This window comes from Pseudophryne corroboree, chromosome 7, assembly GCF_028390025.1.
Source record: "Pseudophryne corroboree isolate aPseCor3 chromosome 7, aPseCor3.hap2, whole genome shotgun sequence".
Taxonomy (NCBI): Eukaryota; Metazoa; Chordata; class Amphibia; order Anura; family Myobatrachidae; genus Pseudophryne; species Pseudophryne corroboree.
The window spans coordinates 362,626,261-362,642,083 of NC_086450.1; the positions used below are offsets into that span (position 1 = coordinate 362,626,261).

The window sequence follows — 15,823 nt, forward strand, 5'->3', positions numbered from 1 at the left end:
AAAACGTCAGCGAGTGATCAACTCGGAATGACCCCCTTTATGCCTTCAGTTACATTATGTTCTTCTGCTGTTAATTTTATTATCCTTCATTCACAGGGCACCACAATGGGTCCACAGCGCCTTACAAAGTGCAAATATAAGAGAATATAAAGTGCATGCAAATTACAATACAAACAAAAGAGAACATAGTAGTAACCATAAAAACTATTTTATACAGTTACTAATCATTTCTTGGTATGCAGTCACCATAACCAGAAAATCAGTGTTAGCTGAACCTGTACTCTAGTGGATGGGCGCAGCAGACAAGTTCACAGGAGGAGGAGATAATGGAATAAGAAAGGAAAGGAAGACTGGGTAAGGGAAGAGGGCTCTTAAGAGCTTACAATCTATAGGGGAGAGCCAGAGGAACACAGGTGACACAAATCATTGAATATATATCTCTCCCACCTTGTTGAAATGTCTGCACATTCATTAAACCTATATTGGTATCTGCAATGAAAAAGCCATCTTTCTCTCTCCTAGGAATGGGTTTCTTGCAGCAAATGCTACGTCATGGCGTGACAACCCATGTAGGCAATCCCATAGAGCAGAGGTTCCCAAACTCGGCCTCGAGGCACCCTAACAGTCCAGGTTTTAAGGATATCCAGGCTTGAGCACAGGTCACTTATTTAGCACCTCAGCCAATTTGATTTAGCTATCTGTGCTCAACAATAGAGATACTGAAAACCTGGACTTTTATGGTGCCCGGAGGACCGGGTTTGGGAGCCACGGCCAAAGGGCCTAGTTCAAATCTGATCGTAGCAGCAAATTTTTTAAGTAATGGGCAAAACCACTGAGTTGATCGTAGCAAGAACTTTGTTAGCAGTTGGGCAAAACCATGTGCACTGCAGGGGAGGCAGATATAACATGTGCAGAGAGAGTTAGATTTGGGTGGGTTATTTTGTTCCTGTGCAGGGTAAGTACTGGCTGCTTTATTTTTACACTGCAATTTAGATTGCAGATTGAACACACCCCACCCAAATCTAACTCTCTCTGCACGTTATATCTGCCCCTCCTGCAGTGCACATGGTTTTGCCCAACTGCTAACAAAGTTCCTGCTGTGATCAACTCAGAATTACCCCCCATGTGCACTGCAGGGAAGTGGGAGGGGGGGGGGGGGGGGGGGGGGAGATATAACATGTGCAGAGAAAGTTAGATTTGGGTGGGTTATTTTGTTGCTGTGCAGGGTAAATACTGGCTGCTTTATTTTTACACTGCAATTTCGGTTTCAGTTTGAACACACTCCACCCAAATCTCTCTCTCTCTGCACATGTTATATCTGCCTCCCCTGCAGTGCACATGGGGGGTCATTCCGAGTTGTTCGCTCGTTCTGCGCCAAGTAAATTTGCTATGCAGTTAGGTATTTTACTCACGGCATTACGAGGTTTTTTCTTCGTTCTGGTGATCGTAATGTGATTGACAGGAAGTGGGTGTTTCTGGGCGGAAACTGGCCGTTTTATGGGTGTGTGCGAAAAATCGCTACCGTTTCTGGGAAAAACGCGGGAGTGGCTGGAGAAACGGAGGAGTGTCTGGGCGAACGCTGGGTGTGTTTGTGACGTCAAACCTGGAACGAAACTGACTGAACTGATCGCAGATGCCGAGTAAGTCTGGAGCTACTCAGAAACTGCTAAGAAGTGTCTATTCGCAATTCTGCTAATCTTTCGTTCGCAATTTTGATAAGCTAAGATTCACTCCCAGTAGGCGGCGGCTTAGCGTGTGCAAAGCTGCTAAAAGCAGCTTGCGAGCGAACAACTCGGAATGACCCCCATGGTTTTTCCCCTTTAGCTAAAAAATGTTCTGAATGCTATCAGATCTGAATTAGGCCCATAGTGCATTGGTTGTTGCACTGTTATCTGACCAAGCTGGAGAGTGAAAATCAGCAAGACATTGTGAACATGTTGTGAACTAGAGATAACAATATACAGACAATAATTATATCAATAAAAGAGTAAAATAAATAAATTTTAATTTTGTAAAATGCAATCTTCCAAAAACCATAACAACTATACTCTACTGATTGATTGCACATATAAATTCTAAGCAACTTTAATGACAGTGTTAATTGTAGGTACTGTAATAAAGCCAAGAGGAACAAATGGTTACAAAAGTACATTTTGAAATGTTATTTTGTTGTGCGGTGAGTTATGAAACTGAATTTTCAATATTAAACAGGTGTGTGCAGCACCGATTCTCACTATGGTTTCTAATTCACTCATGTGTTTTTGCAGAATTTAATGTATTATAGCCAGAGGACACAATCTGGGAAGAACATCAATATATCGGCCGTACTTTCTCTAAAACATGAAGACAAAGGCAAGAACAGCAAGACGAAGGCTGGAAATTGATCTGGAAGATGACGACAGCCCAGCCCAGCAAACTTCAAGTGAGGATGATAATGATAAGTGTTACGTCTACAAAGAGAAGAATAAAGACAAAAGCCAGGAGCCGGGTAAAAGCACAATTAGGAGGAGAAGACAACCACCCCAGGGTAAGGAACACAGTGTCCGCAGGCTGGAGAGCAATGAGCGTGAGAGGCAACGGATGCATAAGCTGAACAATGCCTTTCAGGCGCTAAGAGAAGTCATCCCACACGTCAGGGCAGAGAAGAAACTCTCCAAAATTGAGACACTCACATTAGCCAAGAATTATATAAACACTTTAACTGCTACCATACTGAACATGTCCAGCGGATGCTTACCTGGTGTGCAGGACACCGATACAGGGGGAGGTGGGAAGTTCTACCAGCACTACCAGCAACAGCACGGAGAGGAAGACGATGAACACTTAGAAAAGTACTCTACGCAAATCCACAGCTTCAGACAGGGCAGCTGATGTCCGAAACCATGGACTGTTTTTATTTTACTATTAGGCACATTGCAGAGAAAATGTAAGACTCTATTATACTATGAACATATAGATACACCTACTGTAGGTACAAGGAAAGAGAAATGTTGCTTTTATGACCAATCATGGGCACTTTACTTAGCAGTTCTGATTACATTGTTGATTATTTGTGGAGAGTTAGAACCGGGTGCAGATAAATATTATGTGGGTTATTGCAGAATTAAGGTACTGAGACCTTAGTGGTCCTCCATTGTTTTTCTTATTAATATTGTATTATTATTACTAATCATTCCTTTTGGTTTCAGAATAAGAAAGGGGCTTTGGTGGGTTAGATAATGTAATCGAATTACTATTTAGAAAAAGTGCATGTAAACTATATGTATTACCTGTGTATTTGCGTGCACACATTAGTGTGTGTATATACTATATGTACGGTATGTATAATTCATACTATACATTTTAGTCTTCTGTTGTATAAGATCACCAATTACTGGTGACTTGCTGTTGGATGTCGGCATCATCTGCGTCTAAAGTGGCCTGCCAGCCATCACATTACATAGCAAAATAAAGGAACGTAGTTTTTTTGCGATGTACTTACTACAGTATATCACAACTACGGTCAATAGTTTTATATTTATTACAATACGCATTCTATGGTAATATCTTAAATTGGTTTCTCATTGAGACATTGGTGTCTATTCATGAAGCAGTGAAAAGAGTGGAGAAGCGAGCCTGTGGAGAAGTTGCCCTTGGCAACCAATCAGCTGTTCCATACAATTGTATAGTATGTAAATTATAAATGTTACTTCAATGTTGATTGGTTGCCATGGGCAACCTCTCCACACTTTTCACTGCTTCATGAATAGACCCCTAGGGGTGGTAACCAATTACACGCAATAGTGCTGCAGCCACAGGGTTTTTGGGGTTTTTTGCAATTTTTTTAATCACCCCTATCCTATTGCTTCGCACGAAAAACCCACCTTTTTTGTGTGACAAAACATAGGTTCTGTGAAAAGCCGCAGACCTATGTTTTCTTGCATCAGGCAGGTGATAGCAATCCCCGATAAGTGCCAGCATTGGGGTATAAGTGCTGGCCATCAGGGCTAATAGGATTCCCTGGAGGAGGGGGGGGGGGGGCAGGGCAGGAGATATAAAGCACTTACCAGTCAGCTCCTAACTGCCATGTTACAGGCTGGGTTTGAGAAATGACAGGAGCTGATTAGTTGGTAGTTTATCTCTCTATGCTTTATCTTTCTCCATGCTTTGATGAAGACCCCCATAAAGGGCCTATTAAGACATGTCTAATTTTTGCCCCAAACTCTATAACTTCCTATTGCCGTATATTGCAGAGATAGGAAATTAGTTTCCAAACCCGTTATAAAAAAAAACCCTCCAGCCGACACAGCGCCCCCTCCAGCCGGGACAGCACCCCCTCCAGCCGGGACAGCGTCTCTGATATGAGGTAATCTCAGAGGAGAGTGAATAGTAATGTGACAGCATTATCTGAGGTCAGACCCAGGTTACCTACAGCGCATACATGGCCATTGTGCTGGTGGGAAGAGTCCTGTCTGGCACACCTGTAGCCTATAGCTTGTCAGAGTTTAGTAAATTAGCTCAGACTTCAGTTTCGTAGGGAATAACAGGGACTGTGGTCAACAGTGTTGGTTTGCTGAATATATAGACTTTTTTGTTGAATTGTAGGAACACTTAAAACTGCCTGAACCATGCAGAAACACATTTACACCTGCTTTTAAGTAGTGTATGGTCTGTGATATTCTTGAGAAACACTGGAAAACTGTGATCAAATGCAATTATCTTTCTGTAAGAACACCCTATATAATTAGCAGGAACTGTAACTCTCTACAGGACCGTAGCACAATGTAAATGTTAAATCACATCCAAACGTGGTTTGTGTGAAACATCAGGTTTATACAGCCAGGAAGGACTTTGCTGCAGATGCAGTTGTCTACTTACACAAGCCACTCTACTGACAATATACAGTATATACTGTACTTGTATAGTTTGCTCCCTTGGAACTGAGATAGTCATAAACTGAACATGTTGCTACAGTATAACAGGGGAGTAAGGGAAGTGGGTGCTGGCCAAACTATGGTGTGACAGGCACCAGCCTACGGCATGCCTTACTCTGTGGTGCGACAATGACCACTCAATTTTGTATCCAATCATGTAATGGTAAATTGCACTATGTTACTTAGCGATTTGACTCCTCCCATTGTGACATCAGCACATGCCTAAATAAGCCCCTCCCTTTCAGAGACTCAAACTTAGAGCTTCAATTAGCAGCAGCAGCATGATGTTTCTGCACATATTACAAGCACAGTAATAATAAGTCGTTATTGTGTTTGCTCATTTAAGGACTATTTATGAGCGTGATCCTTATCATGAGGTCTTGTAACTGCATACCTGTGGGTACACTGCACACTGAGAATTGCATCTAATAGAATCACCTCCAGAGTGACTCAGTGACATCACTAGTTCTCTGTGTCAGGTGACCGGCGTCGGTCTTCTGACCAGTGTCAGGATTCCAACTGCCAGCTTCCCGAAAGCAGGTATGCTGACCAAAATCTCTAGTGAATTCATAGACTGAATATTCGTTCTATCCTCAAATGAGTGGTCTCCACTGTTTTTAGGCAACACATCTAGCCCTGCCAGTATCATCTTTTCATAACACCCTTTCAGGAGAACGTATGAAATCATGGGGTGGAATAGCTTGATGTTGCCGGCTGCATCTTTTAGCAGGCCGGACAAGGGGGGGGGTCATTCCGAGTTGTTCGCTCGTTGCCGATTTTTGCAACGGAGAGATTAAGGCTAAAATGCGCATGCGCATGGCACGCAGTGCGCATGCGCTAAGTATTTTAGCACAAAACTTTGTAGATTTACTCACGTCGGAATGAAGAATATTCATCGTTGAAGTGATCGGAGTGTGATTGACAGGAAGTGGGTGCTTCTGGGCGGAAACTGGCCGTTTTCTGGGAGTGTGCGGAAAAACGCAGGCGTGTCAGGGAAAAACGCGGGAGTGTCTGGAGAAACGGGGGAGTGGCTGGCCGAACGCTGGGCGTGTGTGTGACGTCAAACCAGGAACGAAACGGCCTGAGCTGATTGCAATCTGTGAGTAGGTCTGGAGCTACTCAGAAACTGCTAAGAACTTTCTATTCGCAATTCTGCGAATCTTTCGTTTGCTATTCTGCTAAGCTAAGATACACTCCCAGAGGGCGACGGCCTAGCGTGTGCAATGCTGCTAAAATCTGCTAGCGAACGAACAACTCGGAATCACCCCCACTGTGCATTATGCAACAATTCATCATACTCATTCAATGATCATGGAGAGCTGCTCTTCATAGGCAAGTCAGATGCCTTAATGGGTCTATTATTCTCCTCTGGGAGTCCTCCCAATAATGCAGGAGTCTCCGGAAACTACAGTATAGACAACAAGTGCTAAATAAGCAGGTTTTTAAAAGAAGAGGTTGTAAAACAAATTAAAAAACAAAACAAAAAGTGTTCCCCCTTCCCCCCTCTGATTCTTATGAACCTTTTCTGAATATCCTTCTCTACTGATCATTACCTTTCACAAGCTGAATGTGAAGTGGTCGTGGCTTAATGTTTCAGAATAGTTGTTTTATGGAGAATTTACTTTTAGAAGTTCATTTTGAACATGAGAAACGTAATTATGTATTTTTTTGTAAATAAATAGCAGCTACTTTGTAATAGGTTTTAACAAGAAATGTCATCAGTTACTTAAAACAAACACACCAATATAAAAAAAAACCCTACATTGTATTTGTCTTCTTTTAAAAGTTGATAAATTCGCAGAGACGTTTTCAGAGCTTTGTCTGTGAATATGGCTAACTTTGTGCTGCAACAAAAACAACACATTTGTGAAAGGAGGGGATGGAGGTCTGTATGCAGGGGTGTAGTACGGCTGACCGGCGGTCTCCTGACTGCCGGTCAGCTTACCGACGCCGGGATCCCGGCAGCATACCGACGCCGGGATCCCGGCGAGGAGGGGCGAGTGCAGCAAGCCCCTTGCGGGCTCGCTGCGCTCGCCACACTGCGGGCTCGGTGGCGACCTGCGGTCGCCACGGGTTCTATTCCCACTCTATGGGTGTCGTGGACACCCACGAGTGGAAATAGTCCCTGTTGGTCGGCATGCCGACCATCGGGACAGTGACCCGTCGGGCTGGTGGAGGAGGTCATGTGACTGTCGGTCAGCTGACCGGTGGTCACATGAATACCACCTGTATGCAGTTGGACATGAAGTATTATTTAACTTAGGTATAACCTGAGGTAAATTTCCAAAATAGAGCGTAAAATACAAGTCATTTAAGCACAAGTAATAGTCCTTTGAAAAAGTAAATGGGGTGAATTGTGCGTAACTTTGTACCTGGAACAAACCATGTTGCAATGCAAGGGGGGCAAATGCATTCATCATTTGTGCATGCAGGGTACATACTGGCTGCTTTTGCATGTAGCCACAGATGCTGGACAGTGTTATTGGGCCTAATTCAGCATGGAACGCTCAGACAGCATTCGCATACCGAAGCCTTGTGTGAGCACGCGCAGAAGCTGCACTGCGCACGCACACACAGTGACATGCAACGGCATCTCACATGTGCGAACGCCTCTGCCTGATTGACAGGCAGAGTTATTCATGGGGTGGGAAAGGGCGTCAGGTCAGGGTTTCGGGGGCGGCGTTGGGGGGGGGAGTCCAGACAGCGCAGGCGTGTCTGTACCATTTGCGGGGCAGGCTGTGTGGAGTCTCACGCAGCCTCTGCGACCCGAAACACGGCCGGTTGCTGTCTGCCTTAGCAGCTAGGCTGCATAGGCAGAGGTTAACCCTAAAAATGCGAGAACATCACCATCCTGTGATGCACTCCTATGTTTGCGGGGAGGGGGCAGGACCCAGCATGCGCCCCCCCCCGTCAGAGTAAAGGGTGATATATGTGCGATTTTTTGCACCTCTACAACCCATGCGTTACACTGCAATTTACAATTGTGCAAGGACACGGCCCTTCCATATCTAAATCTCTCTGCAGATGTTACATCTGCCCCATATGCCCCACCTGCAGTGCAACATGGTTTTACCCAGGTGCCCAGTTACTTGCTCTGTTTTGCTTTGCTTCACGATGTCTTTATCATTCATCCCCCAGTTTTGCCTAAGGAAGAAACAAATTGTGCAGGGTTTCATAATATATCAGTGTAATGTCTTGGTATTTGCTTTTAACAGTAGCAATAGAGTTTTTTTTCTTCGCTGTGTTTTATTGGCACCGAATATGGACACAGCTCTTGTGAACAGGATCTGTAGAGAGGATTTAATTTTGAAACCACATAAATGCAAATATTAACCAAACGGGTTACGCTAAATGTTCAAAGAAATGTCAGGAGGATGAGAAGGATATAATTTACCCTTATTGCCAGGGGGACTCACAACGGATTGTGCTGCATGCCAAGTGACAGTATATAAAGCATCAGGATATACACGCACCTCCTTAGTGTTGCGTGCTCGGCGCAGTTAAATTAAATCACTGTTTATCTTCTGGCTTGCTAGTTAGGACAAATCTTGTTTGATCAATCTGCATTTCCTCCTCATGGCATTTTCCAGTTGGCAGGGACAGGGGTGTTAATGACATCACATGAAAAGTTCCACATTTGCTGATGTTTTAAAGTTATCGCACAGAACGCAGCCATGTTTGTGAGCATGGGGCCCCATAACAGGAGAAGAAATAATAATAATAATTCAAATGTTGTTCACTGTACACAAATATTGCAATCTCATTTATGTACAATATTTAAACATCACTTGTGAAAGCAATTTGCTGTATAGATTCAGAATTATCATTTGTAATGGTAGCGGCGGTAATTTACAGCGGCTAATTGACTCGCCTGAGGCTATGCAGTTGTCCCCGATGCCGGCTGTTATCTGGGACTTTGTTTAACCAGCCCCGATTTTAGCAAAAAAAAACATTTCCGGGAACTAATCCTTCACCCTATGTGCTATTGCATAAAAACAGGGTATTTTCTGCACAAAAAAAAGGGCTGTAATTGAATAGCCTGAAGCGATACATTGGGCAAAAATCGCAATAATACCCCATTTGCTTCATGTGAAAATTTACCAGGGACAACTGAATTCTCCCCTTAGAAGGATGTATAGAACACTGGCAACACATATATAAAAGGAAATTTAAAAAAAAAAATCTATGTGAAATGTAATAGATTAGATGTCAAATGTAAGTTAATAGTAGTGAACTACAATTTTTTTTTATTTTTTTAAGCTTTTGTAATCACCAATACATAAATAATACCTTAAGATTCCTGGCAGGTCTTTAAAACATGTACTGATCTCTCCATGTACCTATATGCAAATAACAAATTCCACCATTGTAAACTCTATTACGTATTGTTTTTGTATGTATATTTTTAATAAAGTTATTATATGCATTATATGTGTTCCGGCTTCCTTCCATAATTATACCTGTTATTATTTCCACTAGTGGAGCAGTGCAGATACAGTTTCATTTTGTGAGATTACAGTGCTTGTTCTTCATGGTCTGAGGTGCATATCTATGAGAAATCCAAACTTGTACCAAGAAATATTAAAAGTTCATAGCCTGTCTTTCTATGTTCATGTATACTCTGTTTCTCCACTTTTATAGTTTTTACCTCCAGTTTTACACCACAGTGTGTTAAACTTTAGAAACATTAAAATTTGAAATAGCTTTTTTTACCTCACAATATCTGAATTAAGGGTATTTTAATGTCCCTGCTTAGTACAGCACTCACTTAATGTGGTGGAGGCATCCATTTTGTGAAGACTAAATTTGTTAAGCACGCAGTGACCTCACTGAGGTGCTGCCTAATATTTATGAGTTATTGTTTTCCAGTTTGTATTCTCATGAATGTTAGCTCAGCCAACAAAATGTCTGCCTCCACTCTGTGGAAAGGACACATCCATTTTTTGAAGAAAACACAGAGAAAAACTTCTGCATATGAAAATAATAGCTTTTTTTCTACCATGCAAATGCTTTACACTACTGTGACTTTGTACTGCTCTATTATCGGACTATATTTATCAATACTTACACCTCAACTCCTCTGTCATTACTATATTATCTCATTGTTACAACGCTTCAATACATGATACTAATATCTCATATGGCCTAATTCAAATGTGGTTGTTCTTGCGATTGCTGTTGCTATATTTTGCCATACGCAATTGCGATTATATGCTAATATGGGCAAAAGCTAACCTGAGCATAAGAACACCCACTGCTATTGCATTATTTCTGTCAGACCGCGTACAACTGCTGATACAATGGTACCACTGTCGCAAATCAGGTCATGTTGCAGAGTCTGAGCGCCTCTGTAGACGCGCAGGCTGAGCTGCTCTCCTGGGATGCAGAGGGATCTCCAGTAGCAAGTAAGATCGCAACTGCTAATTTATGCATGCCCAGAAAACGCTGTGTGAACAACTGTGACACGTCTGCATTTACCCAACCACTCCCCGTTCCCACCCCCAAACAGTCTTACTGTCACTCACTTTGCAACTAATTCCTCTGTGCGATCGCCAGCGCAATTCACTCGCTGCATGTGTGCACTGCGGCTCAGAAGCATGCGCAGTCAGAAAACATTGATCGCAGTGCGTAAGATAGCCGCTTTGCAACTCCATCTGAATTAGGCCCATAGACTTTACAAAGGTAGAGCCTTGAATATGGCATGACAACGCAAAATGAGCTGGGCGTAGGTAAGCCTGGTGGGTATGATACACAGTAAAAGAGCTTATGTAGCACAAAGCAGAGAGAAGGACTATAAGGCAGTGAGAAGGGACCACCTGTCCCCAATCACCGACAGACCACATTTGAATAGCATTGAAACTACACATTAGGATCTTAACAGCTCAGGTATTATGCTATTCCAGAAAAGGGGTTTTGCATGTATTATATTACAGTGTTTAAATTCACCTCAATAGTTTTCCTTGGAGTGATCGGATGAAGAAGAGCATTACATTACCATCACACAGCAGCAGCAATTATTTGCTTTTTTTATGCTTTTAGAACATTATAGATAATAGAATTCTGGATAGAGGATCGCATAGCTGATTTTAAATCCACTAGTATCCTTTAAAAAATAACAGTGAAGTAATAACTATAGGAATCGCTCGATTCTTGCTTTTCAGTGGATCCAGATTATGAGACAATGCAATAACAGATTACAAAATATCGAAAACTCTTATAGGGGAGTTCAATTGTATTTAAAGCTGCGATAATTAATGGGAGCCCATTGTTGCAATTCAATTGTTTTAATTATCGCACCCAATTAGACAGGGTTTAGCTGCATTAAGCACAAAACCTGAATAAAGTAATGGGCGCCTAAACAGCCAACTTTTCGCACATTTCAGCTCGCCACCTCTGGGGGTTTGCCATGGGTGTCTGGTCAGAGCAATAATTGAATAGCTCCAATATACACCCATTAGTTTAGATGGCCATTAAAACAATTGAATCCCCCCCCCCCTACACTTATTAGTGTGGTCTACCCACAGTGAAGACGGCCATTTTGTGCCTGGCACACACTGGCATGAAAATGCAGCCCATGTATTCTTTATAAACCAGAGTTATCACTGAGGCAACTTCATGACTAATATCCATGGGACCTGATTAATATTCAATATGAACTGGTTCTTAGTGATTTAATTAGGTATTCTACTGAATCTAAGGGTTTAGTCTACAAAATATCAACCCGAGTCCTCTCTAAGCTGTAATTACTGTTTACTGTAACAAGAAGAGAGGATACGGTGGAGTGGAGTATTAGTGGAAAATAAGGAAATCTCCAATTCATATACTGTATACGTAGTAGTAATAATAATGCCCTATGCATATAGAATTGTGCAGTGCTGTTGCACGTGAGGTTTTGTGCTGGAAGAGGAGCAGATGACTAATAGTAACACCGCACAGGATCATTGTGCCAGCAATAAACGCAGCCATGTGGAGCAACTAACTGGACTTCATCACCACTTTCTGTGAAATACACTATAGTGTTAGAGTGTGTGTGTGTTTGGGGGGGATGGGGGGTTGGGGAAGGTGGGTGCAATGGCAATGGGACCAGGCATTTATGCTCAGATGATGTTTGGCCTTTCAATTTCAGAAGAGCAGATTGGTGGCCTCTATCATGTATCACTGCCGGCACTCCAAGTTATACTATGTTGACCTGTGATCAGTCACCTACACGTGAATGGAGCTTCAGCAGATACTGTACACGAACAAACCTATGTTACATTATGGGGTCTATTCAATTGAAGTCAGAACTGCCGTCTAGTCGGAAAGACGGCAATTCCGACTTTTTTAGGTTGAATCATGATTCCACCTATTCAGTGGTCCTACTGTTTTTTCCGACTTGTCAGCAAACACGTGGATCAGCGGATTAGCCGCGGATCCATTTGGTTTGTAGGATTTGCGGCCAAATCCGACAGGCTTTAGTCCTGTTCAGACAATGTCAATTCGACTTTAAAAAAAGTCGGATTAGCATTGTCGAAAACTGGCAGAACCAGTCGGATTTGCCCGCAAATTGAATACTGCATTGTCGGATCCTCTCCGTCGGAGAGGATCCGACATGCATTGAATAGACCCCTATGTATTAAGAGTCGTAATGTCCTGTCTAAGTTCACCGTTTTACATGCCTGCATGAAGTCAGCATCTTCTGGGCAGGTATACATATAGCTAATTAGCCCACGTGTTGGCAGAAGTATGCCCATTGTGCTCCCAGTGTACATTCTATGAGCTCATCAAACTCCAGGAAGTGGAGTCGCTTCCAAGCCACGCTAGTGCAATATCTTCAGCTCACTTCTGGAAGTAATATAAATATTGCCTATGGTATTACTGCAGGATGTGTAAGGCAGGAAGGAAGGGGAAAAGGTATACTGTACGCATAAGTAATTTCATATTGCATTTAGCTTTTATTCATGTTACATTTTGCAAAACATGACAGGTCCACTTTAAACATCGCCACCTCTCATAGCATAGTGCAAGTTACATCGTTCCTTAGAATTATACATGTTAAAAACAACTAAATTATACCCGTAAACATGTCATCTGGTTTATAATCAGGTCAGAGGTGAGATGTTAGAAACTCATGACGTACAGGTTGATTAAGATACCAGTTTGCAATAAAACATTCATTAACTAAAAATAATGTCAAATGATAAAATGCAATATGGATCTTAAACTGGATTCTGGTTAAAAAACAAAACAAAGAAACCCAGGATGCACCCAAAGCTGGGAATCTGGCTATGGTATGAATGAAACAACCCCACGTTGTTCTGAGTGGCACACTGTAGTCAGTGACAGGTGATCTATGGCATGAGCGTACTCGGATTCAAGAATTTAGTGCATGAATTGCATACACACAACGGAGGCTGCTAGTTTTGGGTGAACAGTCATGAGAATGAAGTCTATTAATGCCCTAGGTATAACCCACCACGTACCCTGGGAATGGCCGAATTCTGATGGATATCTATTCATTTTACAAAATGGTTATTTCTGAGGTGTGTATGGGACAAGAACCCTTTAATGGCTCTAATGTATGTCCTGACCTAGAGAACTAAGGGATCGATTCATCCAACCTTAAGAGGACAAGGTAAGGTGTTGCCCACTGCAACCAATCAGACTCTGGCTATTAACTGTCCAGTACATTCTATAAATTGATAGCTGGAAGCTGATTAGTTGTGCTCTTTAGGCAGTTTGATAAGATCCTGAATGTGCTTATGTAATAACTTCTTTCTAAACTCATCCCCAGTTCCAGGGATTGTGTACAGGTAATATCACTATTCACAAATAGCCCTATTACACTTCTTCACAACTCACTAATTCCCCCTTGTTTATTACCCAGTATAACTAAAACATTTGCTCTATGTACACACACAATATATACATGCCACATTTTACAAATATATCTATAATGCCAGCAACATCTTGTATGCCAATATAAGAAGTGTCATGTAGAGGAGGAGTGTCACACAATAGGATTAAAGTGCTTTAACATTAGATGTAGATAGAAACATTGGTTTAATTGTTTTTTTAAATACTTTTTTTCAAGTTTTTCTCAGTAAAGGCCTGCAGTTAGGCAACTATATAATTTGACCACTAGGAGTGCTGTTGCCCTGAATTCTACGGCTGATCGTTCATTTTATATTGGACAGGGAAACAGCCTAGCTGCTATATTAGTAAACAGTTATAGAAAAATAAAGTGACATTAAACCCCATAAATAAATATGGTATATTTCTGTATGGTTTCAACTAATTTTCCTATTTCTAGTATTCCTTATGTCATTCTTGGTGTGCAGCAGGAAAAGGCAAACAGCAGGAATAGTGATCATGCATTTTACAGATAGCACAGGTACAAGGTGTAACAGAAGAATAATTGAAATACTCTATTTTTGGCATACGTAAACTATTAGAACGTATCCCTCCACATACTACTATAAAGTAGGCATGTTTTCATCTACTTTATATTTTAGAACACAGGTTCTCAAACTCGGTCCCCAGGACCTCACACACAGGGTCGGAAAGGGGCACGAAGGGCCCTCCGGGGTAATGAAGTGAAAGGGGCCCATGTTTAGGGGTGTGGTCAGTCTCCAGAGGGGGTGTGGCTGCATGCCCATTAGAGAGTACATGTGCTGGGCCCCTTGATAAACATATATACGATACTCAACCTGTATAGTAAATACTGCTAGTGCATGTATGATAATGTACCAGTAATGCACTGCACAAAAATACCATTGCCCTAGTATAATAATGTAACATATGTAAATTTATAATTCAAGCGCCCAAATCTGGAACCGGATACAGAGAGGAGATGCCCCTCAGGAAGTAGGGCCCACCGGGGGTTTCCTCTGTACCCCTGTGGGCCAGTCCAACCCTGTCCACACAGTTCATGTTTTCCAGGTCACCTGCGGATATTTAACTTACAATGTAACAGCTGGTGATACACAGTGCACCTGCCGGGTGACCTGGAAAACATGGACTGTGTGGAGTCCTGAGGACCGAGTTTGAGAACCACTGATTTAGAAGAAAGCAAAGCTATGAAATGAAACATTTAAATACACAGTATGCAACATATAAAATAAAAAAAATACATACAGTATACCTATAATATATACCCAAATAACTTAACAAGTCTTTGCATTAATAGGCTTGAACTTGTGAATATGCCTCTTTATTTTAACAACTAACTGTATTCCCATTTGGGTTTTGAGAATCTGTAGATGATGGTGGGTTTTCCTTCTTGTCTACTTCATGAGTGTCCAGGGATTGAGAGGAATTTATTTCAGGCTGCACGCTGCTGTAACCTGCATTTCCCCTCACAGTCACATGCTCCCAGCCTCCCTGAAACACACAAAGTAACAACATCAGCATGTGCCCAGCCTTGTGTAATAATATAATCACAAACATTTGCAGAGATGGCAGAAAGTGCATAATACTGGAACACAGAATGAATGCACTTACAGAAAGAAAGTGGTTATAGTTTGTGAAGCTGCTGAGACACTGGGAAAGTGGAAAGGATGTGGTGGCCACGAAACAGTGGGAGACAGAGCCAGAGCATCGTGGGAGGCAGGGCAGAATATGACAGAGAAGATAAGTGTAGGCTTGGAAACAGGGTGAAGATGACAAGGAGTGGCTGTCAATGCTTTAAGAAGAAAACGTTTGTGGATATTTCATAGTCATTGACAATAAAATGCAATGCACCATCAGAGTCTCTGTTTTGTAACATGATACACCATACGTAGCTAAAACCACTACATTTATACATTTTCTTTAACACTTTCAGTACAGAGATTGTGAACATTTCTCAATAGTCCCTAATAAACATCTGTTATATATCTAGTATTACAATAATATAATAGTCATTTTAAAATAAGTCTCAGTGGCAACAA

The 15,823-nt window shown here is 41.9% G+C and overlaps 2 protein-coding genes across 5 annotated transcripts in view; one reads left to right on the plus strand and one right to left on the minus strand.

The window, feature by feature from the left end:
* The window catches only part of BHLHA15 (basic helix-loop-helix family member a15), a 36,879-nt gene extending 21,250 nt beyond the window's left edge, over positions 1 to 15,629 (plus strand). The window contains exons 2-3 of one of the 2 annotated variants that reach the window (XR_010182088.1): positions 2,268 to 5,453; positions 15,348 to 15,629. Coding sequence is in view for 1 of the 2 variants with exons in the window: in XM_063934500.1 (XP_063790570.1) it covers positions 2,341 to 2,871 (531 nt within the window). In the remaining variant the exon portion in view is untranslated. Of the gene's footprint in view, positions 1 to 2,267; positions 6,882 to 15,347 lie in introns of those variants that run through there. The other variant, XM_063934500.1, reaches the window with a different exon arrangement.
* The window catches only part of TECPR1 (tectonin beta-propeller repeat containing 1), a 304,477-nt gene continuing 301,478 nt past the window's right edge, over positions 12,825 to 15,823 (minus strand). For all 3 annotated transcript variants that reach the window (XM_063934496.1, XM_063934495.1, XM_063934497.1), the window contains one exon: positions 12,825 to 15,275. In XM_063934496.1, the coding sequence (XP_063790566.1) occupies positions 15,111 to 15,275 (165 nt within the window). In that variant the 3' untranslated portion in view covers positions 12,825 to 15,110. The remainder of the gene's footprint in view (positions 15,276 to 15,823) is intronic.